Below are 21,449 nucleotides of genomic sequence, written 5' to 3'. Positions count from 1 at the left end.
CTGTTGAAATGCCTAAAAAGCATTTGTCATACAGCCTAGTCCCTGGAAAGAGCTTAAAAAATGGTAGGTATTCATGTGATCATTAATTTTGGTTTTCAAGGCGAAGTACACATCTTGAAATATTAAAATAAGGCATGTAAGCACAGTGAGCATTGCAGGTCCACCTGATCTATTATTTGTTGCCCTTGGACTCAGTTTTGTAGGGTCACGTGCATAAAGTTATATAATTTTCTGAAGGAAACTCAGAAGCATCAATCCCTACATTTAATGGAATAATGCATGTAAGATACTCAGCACAGTGCTGGACACATGCATTAGTGATTACTACATTATTACTTAAATAGGCACAGAGTGCTACCATAGCATTCTCTGTGGACAAAGCTGGCTCTGGTATCAGTCAGCTGGGTGGCTTTTTAAGCAAATGCATTAGCCAGTCAATTCATTCATCCTTTTATCCCTTAGCCAGGGGATGGGGAAGAGACAGAGGGAGCCACAGGATACCCTAGTCTGCCAGTCTGGTTTCCCCACTCCTGTACTGGAGGCTGCCCTCCCAGACCCTTCCTGGCCAGCCCTATTCCAGGCTGAGTGTTTGTTTACACACTTGCGCTTTCCTCCGGGCCTTCCACTGGTGTAACGACGTTCTGTATTCTTCCATCTTCTGTGCGTACTCCTCCGTGTGCTCTTCTAACAGTTCACTTATTTCAGCTTGAATTTCTGCTTCATATGCTTCTTCATCTGCTTTCTGGTCAGCTTTTTCCCTTTAAAATAATTTGTAGTCCCTTGGTTATTTCTGGAAATTAAGTAAGAGAGCAATAATAACAGCAAATACTTATATTGGACTTGCTATGTGCCAGTTCCTCTTCTAAAGATGTCGCACATGTAAACTCACAATCCTGTGAGGCAGATGCTATTATTATCCACACCGTATACATGAGATGACAGAGGCACATAGAAGTTAAGTAAGTTACCCAAGAGCACACAGCTGGTGAGTGGAAGGGCTGAATATGAGCCCAACCCACTGAACACTGAGCAGCCATGCCTCTCTGTGTTAAATGATCTGTGTGGTGTGTTGACCTGGGGCCTGTAAGTTCTCAGCTGATAGTGGTGGAAATTTCATTAGTTATTTTATGACTTCTTCAAGTCTCTGAGGAACTGCTTCATTTTGTTGCTACTGAGTCCCTGAAACCACTTTTTAAAAAATTTTAATTTTAATTTTTTAAAATTATACTTTAAGTTGTAGGGTACATGTGCACAACATGCAGGTTTGATACATAGGTATACATGTGCCATGCTGGTTTACTGCACGCATCAACCCATCGTCTACATTAGGTACTTCTCCTAATGCTATCCCTCCCCCAACCCTCCCACCCCCAACAGGCCCTGGTGTGTGATGTTCCCCGCCCTGTGTCCAAGTGTTCTCATTGTTCAGTTCCCACCTGTGAGTGAGAACATGCGGTGTTTGGTTTTCTGTCCTTGTGATAGTTTGCTGAGAATGATGGTGAAACCACTTTTTTTGACTTTGGATGGAGGATTTGGGTTTTTCTTTGATGATTTTGCTTATACTGCACCAGGAGATCAACCCAGTTCAAACCACCGTTTCCCACAGTGTGTTCTGTAGGACATTAGTTCTGTGAGATGTACCATCAGGAAAAGATATTGTGGCCATATTAACACTGGATTAAATAAGTGTGAAAGGTTCCTTGCTGGTCATCTTTTCAGAGCCCTTAACATGTTGATGAACAGCATGGCTCTCCTGGTAGATGGCGGCAAATGTGTGGTGACTTCATCCATCCCACCCAGCACTTTGGAGATGGTGCTGAATACTGACTGCACTATTTCCCCCAAGGCAGTTAAGCTTCATAATCCATTTTACATAAACTTAGACAAGTGCATAAAGCTGACAAATATTTGCTTATGGATACATGTCGCCTGGAGTTTAAGCAGTTTACAGTCCCCCAAGGCACAAGCTCTTGCAGCTCTCTAGGATGACTACCAAATAAATCACTTTGGATGCACAGTGGTACCCGAAATTTATAAACACCAGGGGGAATTCGGCTTCAAAATTATGTTCCATCTCTGATATACAGAAAACCATTCACTTTTCTCATTGTTATTCAAAAGCATGAATAAACTTGAATAGTTTTTTTTTGTGGGAAAAACTATGCTTTATTATAAGGTGGCTAGATGAATCAAGAATGTGAAAAAAGGGTACTCCAAAAGAATTTGGAAGATAGCCACTTATCAGGGGAAGGAGTGTTATGACCTTATGGGTAAAATGCCTATAAATTTAGTTTACCCTATAAACTCAAAAAGAAGGAGGGGAGGGATGGAGGGAGAGTTAGCAGCAGGGATGATGGGAGGGAGGGAGAGAGAAAATAATCTGGCAAGGATTTCTGTACTGCTTCTGTGGGAGGCTCAGCCTAGGAGATGGAATTCGAAAGCACAAACACTGGAATTTCTGGGAGACAGCCATTATTTTTGTGGGGTAGCATATTTGAATTTGTTAACCAATATTAACTGAGCAGATACTAAGTGGCAGGTGCTCTTGTAGGGACCAAATATACAATGGCAATAGGGTCCCTGCTCTCAAAGATCACACAGTCTTACACTTGTCCTGAAAACTAACCTTTTTTTTTTCAATTTTATAATTACAGCTAAAGAAAAATTACAATTTGCAGCTATCTTTGGCTGAAATATGGCTGTTTTCAAAGCAATGTGTCAGATAACTGCCTAAATTTGTTACTATTGTTAACCAACATTAACTGAGCAGATACTAAGTGGCAGGTGCTCTGGTAGGGACCAGATATACAACGACAACAGGGTCCCTAGTCTCAAAGATCACACAGTCTTATACTTGTCCTGAAAACTAAGCTTTTTTTTTTTTTTTCAATTTTATAATTACAGCCAAAGAAAACTTACAATTTGTAGCTATCTTTGGCTGTAATATGGCTGTTTTCAAAGCAATATGTCTGATAACTGCCCACATTTGTTACTATTTGTGTCAGTATATGGGTACAACACTTATCCAGGTGAAACAATCAGAAAGGGACCAACACCAGCAGCATAGATGCTCTTGTTGTGATAAGCTGTACTCTTAAGCATATATAAAAGTCTAGTGAATTAGGTAGCAGAAATATTATCAAAGCTTACTTTCTCCACACCACAAATGGTCAATTCCAAATAAATTAAAGATGAAATGTGAAAGCTAAAATTATAAAGGTTATAGGAGACAATATCATAGAATATCTATATGACTCGGGAAGCATTTAAAAAGCACCAACAGTAAAAGAAAAAACTAATGTATTTTATCTTTTTAAAGTTAAGAATTTGTATCCATCAAAAAGCAAAAAAAAGAGAGTAAAAAGACAACTAATGAGTAGGAGAGGATATCTGCAATACACACCACTAACAAATTCCCATGTTATATGCAGAATGCCTATAAATTACCAAAAAAGATAACAAGATAAATAATCCAGTCCAAAAAGTGACCACAGCCTTGAAGAGACACCTCACAAAAGAGGAAATCCAAATAGTCAATGCATGTATGAAAAAATGCTGACCTTCATGAATAGTCAGGAAAATATAAATTAAAACATGTCAGCAGGTCGGCAAAATGTTAATTAACACCACCAAGTGATAGGCATGATATGGGTGATAAGCACCTACAAGAACCCCCAGGAAGGCATGAATCAGCACAACTTCTGGAATATGTTTGGAATCAGCAATGTAAAGTTGAAATGAAATCTTGGGCACATGTACCCTAAAAGACAAGTACAAAAATGCCAGAAGTACCGAAGTGGTTTCTGTAACAGTTGAAAATGGAATAAACTCAAATGCCCATCAACAGAAATGGACAAGTTTGGCTATATTCATATAATGAAGTATTATAAAGCAAAGAAATCTAACTACAGCTATGTGCTGTCAAGTAGATGAATCTCACAAACACAGTACTGAAGAAAAGAAGCATGTATGTATTCCCTAAAGAATACACACAACATACTTTCAGTTATGTATAAGTCAAATACAGGCAATATTAAACTATATATTCTTAGAGATTGCACATAGTTGGCAAAAGTATAAAAGCAAGAAAACAATGATCACAAAAGTCCAGGTAGTTGTTATTTTGGGGATTGAGGAGAATGCTATTTGGGAGGGGCTGCTCAGGTACGCAATGTTCTATTTCTTAACCTGGGAAGTGGTTACATGCATATTTGTTTGTAATTACTTTTAAAACTGTATCCATGTTTTATACATTTTTCTTAATGTATGATATAGCCCAATAAAATAATTTTTCAAAAAAGCCTACTTTCTCAAAACAAGTTTCAAGGGAGTATTTGTAAATCTCTGGAACTCTCGAAGGGATTTCATCTCTTTCCAAACTTTTATGATGGTCTTAAGCAATGTTCTATCTTTTTCTTGTTCAGCATCACGGAATTTTCTTGTTTGTCTGCAAGATATAATAACACATGAGTATATATTAAAAAGTCAAGTGTGTTTGCAAAAGAAATTAATAATGCTACAGTGATTGTATATTCAATTTGATAGCTACCGTGTTTTGAAACAAGTACAGAAAACTAAATACAAATGTGAATGTAAAGACAATAGGATGTCAACCTGTCTTGAGAGATTTACTTGATTATGTTCTCTTTAGGCAGATCTGACTTTAAGTACTTAAAAAATTTGTATTAAAACTATGCATCCTTCAACAAATAGTCACCTTTGAAGGTAAGAAAACAAAGGCAGTTCTCATGGACTAAATTATTATAAACACAGCAAAGTATGCTGCTGTCCTAGTTAGCAACAAATACATGTAAAGTCTTCCCGTGTTAACACAAATCACAAGTTCCACACTGAGGAGATGAAGTATTGTTATTGCATGCCTTGGAGATTTTCAATATTCACTAGATTACCAATATTTTTGGCTTGATCTGAAGAGGCATCATTTGAAAATGCTTTCATCTTTATTTAATACCTTACTTTAAGTTCTTTTTACAAATGATAGCCATGTTTAGATACCAAATGCATTTTGTTGCATAATGAGACAATTACTAAATTTTTGAACAAGTGCCATGAGTCATTCCAGGGGATTTAGAAGTGTCTAAGAGACAGAAGATATCTCCATATCTCCATCCTCAGGGAGTTTATAGTTTAGCTCAGGGGACGGACACATACATAAATGATAACAGTGTGAGGTTTGTCTAAGAAAGTATTATGAGGAACCAAGGATGTAGCATTTCACAAATTAGCACCTCATGACCTCCAGAAGGCAGGCCTAAGTCTGGAGGTTGTACGTGTGATGACTTAGTGGTACAGAGAAATAAGGGGGTCTAGGTTTCTAGTAGATCAACTGGTAGTTGTAGAAAAGGAAGATGGCAGAAAATGATAGTGGTTAGGTAGTCAAGATCTAGGACTTTCTGAAGCCCTTAGAAAAGCAAAAAAGCAACAAACTAGAATAAGAAACATTCTCTTTGAGGACCAGTAAAGCATTGTGGTTAAGGGTGCAGTTGTTGCAACCAGACTACCCAGGTTTGAATCTTGGCTCTACTATTTACTAGCTGGATTGGGTAAGCTACTTCCCTTTGCCGGCTCACATCTGTAAAATGGGTATGGTAGGAGTTGACTGCCCTGGGTTGCTGGGAGGAGTTAATGAGCTAATCCGCATAATGTGCTTAGAACCTTGCCCGATACCAAGTAAGAGGCCCACAAATGTTATCTGTCACCATCAGGTGGTCAGTTCGTCTCCTATGCCTTTAGCTGTTATCACCCCTGCTTCAGTTTTAAAAACCACAATATAAAATTATTTTACTGAGTTACATGACATCTTCAGGCTTTCTGATATATTTTCTACTTTCTTTTTTAGTATCTAAAAAAAAGATAGTTTCCCAGAAATGCTAAAAAGAGCTCTTAGCAAGAAAAATTTGCATACAAGCTAAAGAAGCAGAAAATTACAAAATAATATTTAATTAAAATTTGTGACCAGAGCTGGGGAGGAAGAGGGAAAGGCAATTTTGATTAGGGAGTCAGGAACAGTCTTCTCAAATCTGATGTCGATGGGGTCTGGACGGTGCAGTGGACTCCTGCTCAGAAATGAAACTTTGGGAGCCACTGGCATCTGGGTGTTGTTTAAAGCCACAAAGTGGATTCATTTCAGGAGAAAATGCAATTTAAAAAAGGGGGTAAAAAGAAAACAACAATAACACCTGAGACTCCGAACATGTATAAGCTGGACAGAGGAGAATGATGGTCAAAGAATGATGAGATATAAATCTACATGCACTGTAACAGGAAAATGTCTAAGATGCATTGTATATAAAGAAGCAAGTTGCAGAATGGTATACATGATATGATTCCTTATCCATGTTGATACCTGCAGATATGAGTCAGTCATTTTAACTGTGGTACAGAAATTCACTGTAAGCGTATACCAAGATGGGTTTACTCTGCTACTGGGTTATTTCTAGTGGCTTCCTTTTTTCTTTTTTTTTTTTTTTTGAGTCAAGGTCTCACTCTGTTACCCAGGCTGGAGTGCAATGGTGCAATCCTAGCTCACTGCAGCCTCAAACTCTTGGGCTCAAGCGATCCTCCTTCCTCAGCCTTCCGAGTAGTTGGGACTACATGCACATACTACTATACTCAGCTAATTTTTTAAACTTTTTGTACAGGCTAGTCTCAAACTCCTGGCTTCAAACTGTCCTCACCTTGGCATCCCAAAGTGCTGGGATTACAGGCATGAGCCACAGTGTCCAGTCTGTCTTACTCTTGAATGATGCTGTGCATATCTTTGCACATGTCCCCATGTACATATGCACACATAGCTCCTTAAAGAACATCTTGTATCTGAATCAGAATTGCTGGGTCCAAACTGATGAGCCTCTTCAACATTCTATGAGTTGGGGCCAAGCTGCTCTCGGAAGCGGTAGCTGTAGCAGTTTTCCCTTACACCTGCAGAGTGACCATTTCCTTACATCCTCATTCACATTATTGGACTTCAAATACTGTGTTAATATGATAGATGTATTTGATTGTTTTATATGGCATAATTTCACATGTATTCATTGCATTCAGAAAAAGTATCTGGAAAAATAAACTCTAACAAGTGCACATCTAACGGGAAAAAAAGTAGTTACACTTAACAAACTTTACTCACCGGATTTCAGATTTATACTCATTGATGGTTTTTTGGATGGTATCGAGAGACTGATGAGGTTTTTCTGGATCAAGGCCAGTCTGAACAGCATTTCTTAAAGCTTGGAGCTTAAAACGATATGGATACAAGTTTTGGGTTACAAACTCTATTCCCTACTGCAGTGCAACTGGACCCACCCACTTCTCCTGGGCAAAATGGTGCCATCAGTCTGTGAATGGAACGGATGTTCAAGCATCTGGCTGTCTCCAGACTTTCACATAAATGAATTATGATGGAGAATTGTTTCATCTGTTCTTGAAGAAACTGGATTAGTAAAGCATAGTGTATGTCCATCCTTGTTCCATGGCCCAGATAATCAAGCTGCTTATGAAAATATTACTTTTATGTGTATATCTTAGAACCAAGTTTTCTTCCAAAGCTAAAAGCACGTTCGTCTGGGTCCAGGACATACGATGGTATTCTTGTGATATAAAGAAACTATAAAATTACAGACTCGTAAAACGAGATATTGTGAAGTTATCTCTTCTTTGGGCAGTAAGGTTTTAAAGTCAGGGCGTGAGACCAAAATTGCCTATAGTCAAAATTACCCACAAAAATCCCATGGGATAGTGTCACATTGGGAATAAATCCAAATGCTTAGCCATTCCTTTGAGCATAAGTTGAAACACTGACTTGTGTTTAAGTGCTACATGATGGGGTAATAAATATCAAGATGAGAATGTTTCTAAGGACAGATATTCTCAAGCCACCATTTTTCTCAGGTTCTGAGATCACGTAAGCAAGTAATAGCCACATATCTTCCACCTAACACCCACTTCTGGTGGGTGCTGTACTGTTTACAGAAAGTCTTCTGTTTAGGGCGAGTGTGTGCCAGTAAATTTGTACACATCACATGTATACCAACTCTATCTTTCCCTTTGTCTCTAGCTGGATAATGTATCACACATCCTAAACCGAGGAAACATGTGAAAGAGGGGCATGAACATTTTGCTGTTAGAAATTTTCACTGTTTGGGCTCATTGGAAGAACCAACTCCATTGACAATCATTATGGAAGAAATCACATGTACCTTATCAGTAAGAAATTTCGCCTTGTTTCTCTGGTGTCTTGCAAGGTACTGGTCATATAACTGGGCCAGCTTGGCTGCCAAAACATGCTCTCGGCTAAAACAGGGATGATGAGTGAAGATTAACCCTGAAATATCAATGTCCAGTTGGAAATTTCCAGGAGGGTCTCCAGATCTGATCACATGCTGACTACTGTGAACGTATTTTACTGCCTGCCAAGGAAAGCAGAGTGTAGACAGAACACAGTTAAAGCACTTACTAGATAATGATTCTCTAATCCACAATGGGAAAACGGTCAGATGCAAAATACCTCCTATCCTGGACTAGTCAGGTGAAAAATGCTTGATTACTTATTTCCAGGTTTTAGAGGCCAGCTCTTTTTTGAATATTTGAACAGCAAAATGAAAGACTGGGAGTTAGAAAAGAAACCATTTCAATCTTGCTTTCCTAAGTCTTTTAGGTTTCATTACTTGCCTAAGTTGTAGTTCTAATCTTTTTCATGCAGACTACCTTGTTTCTTGGAATCTTGGGTTTTGTAGCTGGTGACCTTGAAATTCTTTTACTGGGAGGAGCATAGATTCTAGTTCAAACCGATCATTATTTGGATCCTGGACATACCCCATGTATTTACATTTTAAAACATGTGGAGAAGGCTTCATTTTGTAGATAGCAGCAAGGGACATTTACCTAACTGAGCATCATGCTGGCACTCAGTCTTCATGGGGAGGAGGGATGTTGGTTTGCAAAATAAGAGTGGGGGCCGTGCAGCTGAGCCAAGTGTGTAGAAAACAGAAACAGAAGTCTCCAATAGGAATTTCTTGGATCGTTTGGTATATAATGTATCAGATACATCTCTTTGCTTTTCTTCCTTAAAATCCTCAAGATATTTACTTTGATTACTACAGCTACTGTGGGTGGGAGCTCAAGGGTGGAGAGGAGACATCTTTGATTTTGTGCCTTTATTTTTTCTCATTATAAAGACTGACTACAGTAAGGATATGGTGGTTGAGAATCACTTGATCCTTCCTTTTTGCAGAGATGAGCTATTTATCTAGAAAATGATAATGTATGATAATGATAATGTGGCATAAGTGAATTATTTACAAATCATGAGCTTAAAGGAAAAGTGTAAAAATTCTAATCAGAAAGGAAGCTTTTATTCTCCCTAAATTATGGGTAACATGTTCAGCAAACTCTTCATTTAATTCTTTTGCATGGTATTATGTAAAGATGCTAGATCTGGGCTAGGAGACTTGGATTCTAGGCCTGGCTCTACCTTGAACTTGCTCTGAGACCTTGGGCAAGTCACTATACATCTCTGGGCCTCTAATTTTTCATGTGTAGAAATAGGAGGCTAAGGAAAAAGATTAAATTAGCATTTTGTAGATCACTAGGTATCATATCAGGCATTTCACACGCATCATCTCATTTACTCAACAAAGATTAATGGATGTCTACGGTGTGATACAGCCTGTCTTCAAGCAGCAATCAATTTAGAAGGGAAGACAGCCCTAGGATCTAAAAGCATGAAGTCTGGGATGTGCAGAGGGAGGTAGGAAGCCCAGCCCAGAAGAGGGGATTCCAGCATTAGAGTCGTATGATTATAAGATTTGAACAGATTGTTTTATTTTAAAAATGCCCTTGTAAAACTGGAATGTGCTTACAAATATTTTAGGCTCAAATCAGGATGAATTGACTATATTGCAGTACTTTCTGGAATATGCTGTATTTCCCAAATCTGCATTACCCCACATTCCAATAATTGCTGGTGGTCTCTGCTTTTTGCTTAGCCCAACCAAGTATAAAAAGCTTCCAGGACTCCTTGCAGCCACTGGGCTAGACTGCCCAAAAGACCACAACTCCCATACTATTAGAGAGAAAGACCTCTAGTTCCTTTTCTCTTTGTTGTATCTGTTCCCTTTCTTATATATCGAGAACTATTATGAACACAGTAACAACAATTTCTTTCGAGAATCTTCACTTGGATTCATAGAAGGAAAAACCACTGGGACATGGATCAGCTTCCACTGGTCTTTTGTATCTTATGAAAGCCCTGGGTGGCCTTTCAGAGATCAGATCTGGTCATTAATATCCCTACACTTCAGACTGCAACAATGGAGGGCCATTTTTTTTTTCTCTTTCATGCAGGTATAAGTATTCAATTATAAACTGCATTAGTATTAGAAGTTTTTAATCTCCATGTGACCACTCTGTGTTTTATAACCCAGATTACCTGGATTAAAAATTTTCACCTCACAAATACATGTACAACTAGACTTCAAACCACAGACATAATGGAAAATTCCTCTCTAATTGCTTTGCAGCTGCTCATTCTTGCTTTGCCTTGCCTCTTACCTATGGGGTTCCAGAGTTAAGAGATCACTCAGGGTGTGGCTCTCAGGTTCCATCTTGTACGCTTCTTAGTATGAGTAAATAACGTGGGTAGAGTGGTTCTATTTACTTGTAATGCAACTTAGGTCACCTGTACTTTGCATCTCCTTCCACAAATCTGCATTAGCCTAAGTTCCAAAACCTGCTAGTGATCTCTGCCTTAGACTCAGCTCAAGCAAGTGTAAAAGTGTTTCAGGACACTTAGTAGTCATTGGGCTAACTGGATCAAAAGACCCCAACTCTCTTCCTATTAGGGAGAAAGAAACCTAGTTCCTTATCTTTCTTTTTGTTGCATCTGTTTTCCTTTCTTATTTATTGACAACTATCATAAACACAATAGCAACAATTACTCCCAAGGAGGGATAATATTTAGAGTATATTTTAACTTTAAAATTGATTTGATTTTTTAGTCTTCAACTGAAAACTGAAATGCTAAGAGGTGATGAATATGGATTATCTATTGATGTTCTCACCATGTGCAGAGATGCATACCAAAGGAGAAAAAAAAATTAAAGCCAGGTGCGGTGGCTCACGCCTGTAATCCCAGCACTTTGGGAGGCCAAGGCGGGCAGATAACGAGGTCAGGAGATCGAGACCATCTTGGCTAACACGGTGAAACCCTGTCTCTACTAAAAATACAAAAAAATTAGCCGAGCGTGGTGGTGGGCACCTGTAGTCCCAGTTACTTGGGAGGCTGAGGCAGGAGAATGGCGTGAACCCGGGAGGTGGAGCTTGCAGTGAGCGAAGATTGTGCCACTGCACTCCAGCCTGGGCAGGAGAGCGAGACCCCATCTCAAAAAAAAAAAAAAATTAAAAATTTTACAGAAGGCCGAGTGCAGTGGCTCATGCCTGTAATCCCAGCCCTTTGGGAGGCCAAGGCGGGTGGATCACGAGGTCAGGAGTTCAAGACCAGCCTGGCCAAGATGGTGAAATCCCGTCTCTACTAAAAATACAAAAGTTAGCCGGGTTTGGTGGCGGGTGCCTATAATCCCAGCTACTCGGGAGGTTGAGGCAGAGAATTGCTTGAACCTAGGAGGCGGAGGTTGCAGTGAGCCGAGATTACACCACTGCACTCCAGCCTGGGCAACAGAGCGAGGCTCTGTCTCAAAACAAACAAACAAAAATGTACAGAAAATGAATAATCATTGGTAAGTTTAAAATACAAGTTTCTACATTTGCCCTGAGAAAATAATAGCAACAAAGTCTGGGTCCACCTCAGAGCCTGCAGTAGATTCTAGAATTATTATTCCGGTCTCCCCTGGGAAGCTTTCTCCTTTCCCGTCTTCTGGAAACATGCCATGTTTTCTGGACATGAGGTTAGGGGATAATGATCCACTTGCCACTGACTAGAGTTTATTTTTTGGTATTGATAATGTGAACTGTGGGGAAAAATATGATTCTTTCCTTCTGGAGTTGTTAAGCTTAGGCTATCAAAGGACACATCCCCTTATGTGTAGAGAATTCTGTCATGCCTGCAATTGCAGAGAATGAGGCCCACCAGTATTCAAGAAGAATCAGAGAAAAGAGGGGTGGAAGAGAGGCCTGCCGGCATCAAATCCCTGGTCCTAGCCCCTGAGACCTTGTTTCCTAAAGGTTCTCCTTCATTTTATGATTTATTCCCAGATCCTTTCCAGTTTTTTGAGCCACTAAGTTCCCTCTTTGCTTAAGCTAGTTTGTGATGGGTTTCTGTCATATGCAACCGAGAGAGTCTTGTGTAGTGAAGTGCTTAGAACGCAGCAGATTAACAATGCTTTGGTGAAAAACTGGTGAGAACAATGATGGGAAAGTGACAGTTTTATCTATCTGCGGGAGCTTGGAATCATGACACTGTCCTCCACTGGGTATGCAGTTCTGAAAAAGGGAGGCTCCTGCACATTGCAGGGCCTTTAACACCTGCTTCCATTTCTGTCTTTCCAGCCAAGGCACAAAGTCTCTCTATGGCCAAGCTAAGATTCCTCCCTCTGTATTCCCAGAATTTAGCACAGCTAAGAATATAGTAGACTTTTAGTTAAGTATTTTTTAGTTAAGGATGGAAGTAATAAAAAAGGAAGGAAGGAAGGAAGGACAAAGGAAGGAGAGAAGGAAGAGGGATGTTTGTACTGCTTTTCAACAATTTTTTTTTTTTTTTTTTTGAGATGGAGTTTTGCTCTTGTCACCCAGGTTAGAGTGCAATGGCATGTTCTCTGCTCACTGCAACCTTCGCCTCCTAGGTTCAAGCAATCTCCTGCCTCAGGCTCCTGAGTAGCTGAGATTACACCCACCCACCACCCCCACCTAATTTTTGTATTTTTAGTAGAGACGGGTTTCACCATGTTGGCCAGGCTGGTCTTGAACTCCTGATCTCAGGTGATCTGGCCACCTCGGCCTCCCAAAGTGCTGGGATTATAGGCGTGAGCCACTGCGCCGGGCCTGCTCTTCAAAAACTTTAACCCTACTTTGCTATCATGATTGGGCAAACTGCATTTTATATTGTTTATGTTTTACCTGCAATGTCCTATCTAGCATTTTAATTTTTTACCTTTGCACTAATTACTTCTTAAGATGTATTAAATTGTATTCTTTCTTATTGGATGTTTAACAGTTTTTCTTTGCATGACAGCTAATTCCTTTTTTGCATTTTTCTGTCTTTAATTGTCTCATCTCAATTTAAGAACATCCTAATATTGAGACAATATTAGGAACAGAATATTTCACTTTTAAAAACTACCTTTTCCCCCCTCTGTAATTAAAAAAAAACATTCAAAAAGGCAGGGCTGAATACCAACTCCCTTCTAAATAAAACTCTTAAATTCTCTAATAGGAGGACGCATGATCCATCATTTGAGTCAATAGCATAGTATTTCTAACCGAAGACCAACGGGGCTTGACTCAAACGGGTGATCAGTGTTGGTCGATCCTGCTGGCTGAAGTTAGCATCAGACCCAAGTGCTCTGAGGCATAAATTCATCAAGGCTCTGTTAAGGGCCCAAGGAAATGCCAACTTTTGTTTTCTTAACATTTTTCCTTGTATGTATGTATGTATGTATGCATGTATGCATGTATTTTTTAGAGACAAGGTCTTGCTCTGTCAACCAAGCTGGCGTGCAGTGGTGTGATAATAGCTCACTACAACCTTGAGCTCCTGGGCTCAAGTGATCCTCCTGCTTCAGCCTCCTGAGTAGCTGGGACCACAGGCATGTGCCACCATGTCTGGTTACCTTTTTATTTTTTGTAGAGGTAGGGGGTCTCACTATGTTGTCCAGGCTGTTCTCAAATTCATGGCCTCAAGCAAACCTCCCACATTAGCCTCACAAAGCTTTGGGATTACAGGTGTGAGCCCCTGCTCCTAGCTATAATTGCCAACTTTTGATTTGGCACTCTGACTTGGTTTTCCATTATGTGGATGCCAGGACTAAACCAGAACCTAAGGAAAGCTAGTATTTTGCAGGATAGACAGCTGAGTCAGAGATAGGCATAGAAAAGAAGGAATTTCTTTTAATACACGCAGCAAAGTCATTTTAATGACATTCAATTTGCACTTTTATTGAGGTATTTCTATGTGCCAGGCACACTGCTAAGTGCAAATTAAGAAGAAGACTGTAATCCAGTTCTGGTCCCTAAGTCACTTTCAGCATAGCCAGAGAGGAGAAAGAAAATGGATTAACAGTACATGAGCAAAACAATCTTCGCCTGCCGACTTATTTCCTTGCTCTTGCATCATGCCAGAAACTCCTAGGTGGAAAGTCTGTTTGGAAATAAGACTGAAAATAGAGGCTGTAGGCCTTTAATTTTTTTTTTCTTAAAGCCAAGCCTATTTCATGGAATAATGGAAAAGCTATTTTTGGCAAGAGACAGACTGAATAAATGAAGGAAAAGGTTAAAGTAAATAAATACAATGATAAAAATGTTAATTGTGAAAGAAAAGCACTGTGTTTTGAATAATTGGAAGGTTACAATAATTACATTTTTAAAAAAGACTGAGGTATACAATTCAACAATAAACTTAGTAGGTGACCTGTTACAGAATAACAGATAGATATAATATCTCCTCCGTTTAACTTAATCCCCTTTGCTTCTTTCTTGTGCAGTCTAAGACATTCTTCATGTTTTGTTGTGTTCAAAACATAGCCCTCCAATAAATGCCCTTGGAAGATGTCAGCCCCTTTGGACTTCTTCCTTCTCTAACTTCCTTTGCTCTGTGATGCTTTATGACAAGCCCCTGTCAGTAGAACTCTTCTTTCTTGACTTTCCTATTTCTGCTTGTATGATAGGAAGATTTTGCTTCTCAAAAGTATTGAAAGGAAACCATCTGTCCTTCTCTACCCACCCTTCCAGTCCTACTGGCTGCTTCCCAAGAGAGAAGGAAGGACATGTCTGACTGGAGAGTCAGCTGGAGCCCAAGATCCTTAGTCCAGGTTACCTGCAAAGCTAAGCAGTGGCCCCTAGCTGTCCTGTCTTAGCTGTCTCCAAGGAGAGGTTGTTCACTGGCCTGCATGGTCTGCTTGGCATTCCACCTGGTAAATACACCAGAGCTGCTTAGCTTATGTCTAGATGGGGAACCTAATTCATGAGAAATGGAATAGGAAACCATCTGGTCTTGGGTTCAAGTGGCATTCTGCCATCTGGTTTTACCCTTAGTGCAAGGGATATCTGGATCCCTCTCTGATTCCAGTGTATTTCCAAATTAGTTTAGAATTTCAAAAGGAGACAGATGAGATCCATTGGCTCCCTCATGCCCTACCCTCCATATTAATTACTCTTCTGTTTTCTAACTTTAACCCACAATTCAGTGTTCATCATATCTGTGTTTAATGGAATGGATGGATGGATGATGATACAGATTGATGGATTATTCAATAAATGCATAAGTTGATATTGTTTTGATCACTAATTGTATCATGTGTTTTTGTCATATAACCAAATAGACGATAAATTCCTCATGGGCTGGAACTTATCTTTACCCTTGTTTTGTAAATCTGCCTCCAGGATCACATTTCTGTACAAAGTAGCCATCCACTGATACTTGTCAGTAATAATATTTTATAGAAATTTATAATTTTTAAAAAGGTCATACTCATATATCACCTCAGTACTCATCATGACCCTATGAGGAAGAGAAAATGATTATTATTCCTATTTTTCAATTAAGGAAAAATATCCAGAGAGGTAAAGGAACTTGCCCAAAGCTGCAAGCTAATTAGTTAGTAGGACAGCAGGACTGTACTCAGAATCCGCCTGGGCCTGTGTTTTCTCTATTCATCATTCCTCTTTATAGACAAAAATGATGATTGTTATACCCACCCCATTCTGTTTCATGTGATCAGTGCTGAATGTTACAAATTTAAAATTACACAGGTTTCTGAAGGAGGCAGTCCCAGTGATATGGTTTGGCTGTGTCCCCACCCAAAACTCATCTTGAATTGTAACTCCCACAATTCCCTCATGTCATGAGAGGAACCGGGTGGGAGGTGATTGAATTATGGGGGTGGGTCTTTCCTGCGCTGTTCTTGTGATGGTGAATGAATTTTATGAGATCTGATTGTTTTAAAAATGGGAGTTTCCATGCACAAGCTCTCTTTTTGCCTGCTGCCGTCCATGTTAGATGTGACTTGCTCCTCCTTGTCTTCCACCATGATTGTGAGGCCTGCTCAGCCATGTGGAACTGTAAGTCCATTAAACCTCTTTCTTTTGTAAATTGCCCAGGCTCGGGTATGTCTTTATCAGCAGCATGAAAATGGACTAATACAATAAATTGGTACCAGAAGTGGGGTACTACTGAAAAGATACCCAAAAATGTGGAAGCAACTTTGGAACTGGTAACAGGCAGAGGCTGGAACAGTTTGGAGGGCTCAGAAGAAGACAGGAAAATGTGGGAAAGTTTGGAACTCCCTAGAGACTTGTTGAATGGCTTTGACCAAAATGCTGATAATAATATGGACAATGAAATCCAGGCTGAGGTGGTCTCAGATGGAGTTGAGGAACTTGTTGGGAACTGGAGCAAATGTGACTTGTTATAGTTTAGCAAAGAGACTGGTGTCATTTTGCCTCTGCCCTAGAGATGTGTGGAACTTTGAACTTGAGAGAGAGATGATTTAGGGTATCTGGCAGAAGAAATTTCTAAGCAGCAAAGCATTCAAGAGGTGACTTGGGTGCTGTTAAAGGCATTCAGTTTTATAAGGGGAGTATAAAAGTTTGGAAGATTTGCAGCCTTACAATGTAATAGAAAAGAAAATCCCATTTTCTGAGGAGAAATTCAAACTGGCTGTAGAAATTTGCATAAGTAACATGGAGCCGAATGTTTATCACCAAGACAATGGGGAAAATGTCTCCAGGGCATGTCAGAGGTCTTCACAGCATCCCCTCCCATCACAGGCCTGAAGGCCTAGGAGGAAAAAAATGTTTTCTTAGGCCAGGCCTAGGGTCCCCATGCTGTGTGCAGTCTAGGGACTTGATGCCCTGTGTCCCAGCTACTCCAGCCATGACTAAAAGAAGCCAAGGTACAACTCGGGCCATGGCTTTAGAGGGTGCAAGGCCAAGCCTTGGCAGCTTCCATATGGTGTTGAGCCTGAGAGTACACAGAAGTCAAGAACTGAGGTTTGAGAACCTCTGCCTAGATGTATGGAAATGTCTGGATGCCCAGGCAGAAGTTTGCTGCAGGGGGAGGGCTCTCATGGAGAACCTCTGCTAGGGCAGTGCAGAAGGGAAATGTGCAGTTGGAGCTCCCATACCGAGTTCCTACTGGGGCACTGCCTAGTGGAGCTATGAGAAGAGGGCCACTGTCCTCCAGACCCCAGAATAGTAGATCCACTGACAGCTTGCACTGTGTACCTGGAAAAGCTGCAGACACTCAACACCAGCTCATGAAAGCAGCCGGGAGGGAGGCTGTATCCTGCAAAGCCACAGAGGCGAAGCTGCCCAAGACCATGGGAACCTAACTCTTGCATCAGCATGACCCGAATGCGAGACATGTTTACCCAATACCTGTACCTCCATTGTATCTAGGAAGTAACTAACTTGCTTTTGATTTTACAGACTCATAGGCAGAAGGGACTTGCTTTGTCTCAGATGAGATGTTAGACTATGGACTTTTGAGTTGATGCTGAAATGAGTTAAAACTTTGGGGGAGTTGTTGGGAAGGCAATGATTGGTTTTGAAATGTGAGGACAGATTTGGGAGGGGCCAGGGGTGAAATGATATGGGTTGGCTGTGTTCCTACCCAAATCTCATCTTGAATTGTAACTCCCACAATTCCCAGGTTTCATGGGAGGAACCGGGTGGGAGGTGATTGAATTATGGGGGTGGGTCTTTCCTGCACTGTTCTTATGATAGTGAATGAGTTTCACAAGATCTGATGGTTTTATAAATGGGAGTTTCCCTGCACAAGCTCTCTTTTTGCCTGCCACCATCCATGTAAGACGTGACTTGCTCCTCCTTGCCTTTTGCCATGATTGTGAGGTCTTCCCAGCCATGTAGAACTGTAAGTCCATTAAACCTCTTTTTTTTGTAAATTGCCCAGTCTTGGGTATGTCTTTATCAGCAGCGTGATAACAGATTAACACACCCAGGAAAGCAAGAGCAATGCAATTAAATATGAGGGCAGGGAACTGTAATGATAGCCAGCAGTTACTAAGGTCTGTTTTAGGCACTTATGTGGATTACCTCATTCAATTTACACAGCAAGCCTGGAAGGCAGACACTGCTATCGTGCCTACCTTACAGATGAAGACATTGAGGCATGAGAGACTAATGGCCAAGTTCACCCAGTGAATGGTAGAGCAAGGGCTGGAATTAGGCAGCTTGTTACCAGACTTAGGAAAATACAATATAAAGGATTTGCAAGGATAGAAACTCTCCGGTTATATAATAAAGAGACAACAAATGGGAAGTGGTCCTGCAGCAAATGTGAGATAACAAGAGAAAAGAGAGGGCAAAAGAAGAAAAATAAGGGTAGCTAACCTGGATGTATAAAAAAAGATGCAGACTCAGTCATTCCTAGCTAGGAAACTCACTCCTTGTTTAAGAAGGGATGCATTGAGTATAATTAGACTTACTCTTACATAATATGCCTGATGTTTGTTCTTTATGTGTAAGATAGTGAATTATTTAAAAAATTAAAGTAGAATGTTATAAATATAGCACCCCAAGCTATTCAGAAAGCAAAGCACTTTCAATTTCATTTAATAAAAATAGAGAGAGGGGAATGTCTACCTTTTTATACAGTGTTTCAAGCTCTGCCTTAATGCTCTGCTCCTGTGTTAGTACTGGTGGCCTTGAAGGAAATGGCTTGATGGGGTTTGGCAGAGCTAGGATCCTGCCGTCATCTCCAAACCATCTTCTTTCCTGTAGATGAAGCAGAGGGAATGGCAACATTTTCTTCTAATCGAACAGAAAATGGTTCACAACACAAACAACATTTCTTGAAAATTCTGTGTCAACATATATATTTCATGTACTTCCTCCCCCAACAGAACTGTAAAATCTGTTTCCATTAGAAATCAAGTCTTCACTAACACTTCTCACAATTGATTTAAAATATACACCCTGGCTTCCTAAAAAGTATTTTAAAGAGCTTAAATGAATGCTTAAGAAAAATTTATCTTCTATTAATTAAACATTTAAGAAAAAAAAACACAGAATAAAAACTCAAAAGTGAAACTATTCTACCTATGGATAATTTAAAAATTCTGTCAAGTAGGAAAATGTTGCCAGGATCTGGTCTAGCAGGAAAAGCCCAGATCTAGCTAGCAAAGATGGGTTTTGAGCAGTTGAGAAGTTATGTTATTTGAGGATCAATAAACGCACTGAGAGAGAAAGTTAAAAAAAAAAAAATGAACCACTTTCTGTGGATAACCTCAAGAGGAAATGAGTACAGTGGATGCATTGACTGCCCTGTTAGGAAAATAAAAGCTATGTCTAGTGTGCCCAGGCTACACTTGAGAGCAGAGGGTGCACACTTACGGGGTCCTGCATCAGCAATCTGTTCTCCATGATGTTCTGATTGGTGCGTGCCACCTCTGGTCTTACCCCGGTGTAAAGGCCTTCATCTTCCAGGAACCTGGGCTGTACATTCTCAGGAAGCTTTTTATATGTAGGGACTAGATCGTTTATAAATAAATAAAATAAACATTAGGGCCAATCTAAATATCTCAAACTGCAGTTTGGTGAATTAATCACCAGAGATTTCATTTATGTTCTTAGAAAATGCAAATTTTCCAAATTAATTTTTAAAAGCAGAACCAAGGAAAAGATGAATGTGCTGACTTGTAGCAGTATGTTGTAGAATCAGGTATTTAAAGAAAACGCCTAAAAATTTAATATGTAACTCATCAGTGTGGCATACTGAGAAGAAGGTAGTATTCAAATCATAGGATGAGGGACAAGTTTTAGTTCTATTACTCTTCAGCTGGGTGAATTAGGGCCAGGCACTTCTTTGAACTCTCTCCTCCTGTACAAAAGAGATACTAATCTACTTAACTGGGCTTCTGGGAGAATTAAATGAGGTAAAGTATGAGGACGTGCTTTGTAAATGAACAAGTTTATTTGATTGAACGTGATCATTACCTCATTTATTCATTCACGGCTTTATTCATTCCTAGAACACATCTTTACTGAGAGCCTCCTTGTGCCAGGCACAGATGAGACTCTGGGAATCCAGGCCAGGTCCCTGCTGCCTTGGAGCTTGAATCATAGTGGGAGTGACAGGCAGCAACAGGGAGCAAAGGTCTCTACAAGATCACGCCATAGAGTAGTAAGAAAATACACAGGAGATGGTGACTTAGGGAAGGTTGGGGATAAACTTAAGCAGAAAGAAAGGCTGTTCTCATAAACTCTAAGCCCCTGTAATGGATCACTGATTTGATAAAGGGTTCCCACAGTACTCTGGTATATCTTCCATTAGTCTATCAATAAGTGTTTGTTGAATGGATATTTTTCCATGTTGTGTTTTTTTTGTTTGTTTGAAGATATTTCTTGATTGTTAGATTAGAAACTGGAATCAGTTCTGGAGATGAGGCATCCTTATACACTAGCCATATTTCATGACAAGGTAAGTGACGATGTCTAAGCTGAACAAGAAAATAAAAAGAGCAAGTACCTGTCTGCCTACTGGGTATGAACAGCATTTCTCTTTCTATCTGCAGCCGATCATGGATGCTTTCATAATCTGCAGGTCTGACTGCTACAAAATCGTCAGCCACGTGATCTAAGCCCAATAGCAAGTCCTCTGCATCATCACCATTAAGCAGTTCTTCCTCATCCTGCATAATGTTAAAAAGTAACAAGAAAAAATCATGCTAAGATTCTTAGTTAGAAAAATAATTCACAATACCAAACTCATGAAACTTAACATTTCCTACAACTTTATCTTTTCCTTTTTTTAAAAAAGTGAAAGCATAGAACTATATAACCTTTCGTATTTAACAAGTGGGTTTTTAAAAAAACTGTTTTGCAGTATTCTGCACACCTGGAAGGTGTCAAAATCAGAGATGGCTGTTTCAGAAGAGAAGTGGTAAGCAAAACAATCAAAATCCCAACAAATCTGGCCTCCTATGAGACTGCTTGCTTTTTGCCATTTATGTAAAGAATTGGGCTCATAATTTATGTAGCAGTTTAACCTTCCACCTGGCACTAAACCAAGGGAAAAGGCACCAAGTGTATAGGTGCACAGTCCACATACCCTGTTCAGACTGCCTGGGTTTAAATCCCAGCTTCACCATATACTGCCTGAGGAACTTGAAACAGCTTATTTAACCTTCTGATCCTCAGTTTCCTCACTTATAAGATAGTTATAGTAATAGAGTTTACCTCTAAGCACTTTGTGGGGATAAAATTAAATGATACACTTAAAAATTCAAAGCAAAGAGGCT

At 39.8% G+C, this 21,449-nt stretch overlaps 1 protein-coding gene across 12 annotated transcripts in view; it reads right to left on the bottom strand.

Annotated features, from left to right (window-relative positions):
• CC2D2A (coiled-coil and C2 domain containing 2A) overlaps nucleotides 1-21,449 on the bottom strand; it is a 134,631-nt gene that overhangs the window by 63,981 nt on the left and 49,201 nt on the right. For all 12 annotated transcript variants that reach the window (XM_019025284.4, XM_055385686.2, XM_055385690.2 and 9 more), the window contains 7 exons: nucleotides 20,678-20,840; nucleotides 19,543-19,679; nucleotides 18,793-18,924; nucleotides 8,217-8,426; nucleotides 7,148-7,254; nucleotides 4,307-4,447; nucleotides 602-758 (listed from right to left, as the gene is read on the bottom strand). In XM_019025284.4, the coding sequence (XP_018880829.4) occupies nucleotides 602-758; nucleotides 4,307-4,447; nucleotides 7,148-7,254; nucleotides 8,217-8,426; nucleotides 18,793-18,924; nucleotides 19,543-19,679; nucleotides 20,678-20,840 (1,047 nt within the window). The remainder of the gene's footprint in view (nucleotides 1-601; nucleotides 759-4,306; nucleotides 4,448-7,147; nucleotides 7,255-8,216; nucleotides 8,427-18,792; nucleotides 18,925-19,542; nucleotides 19,680-20,677; nucleotides 20,841-21,449) is intronic.

This window comes from Gorilla gorilla, chromosome 3, assembly GCF_029281585.2.
Source record: "Gorilla gorilla gorilla isolate KB3781 chromosome 3, NHGRI_mGorGor1-v2.1_pri, whole genome shotgun sequence".
Classification (NCBI taxonomy): Eukaryota; Metazoa; Chordata; class Mammalia; order Primates; family Hominidae; genus Gorilla; species Gorilla gorilla.
Note: the sequence above shows the minus strand (reverse complement) of the source record. Positions and strands in the feature narration are given on the sequence as shown.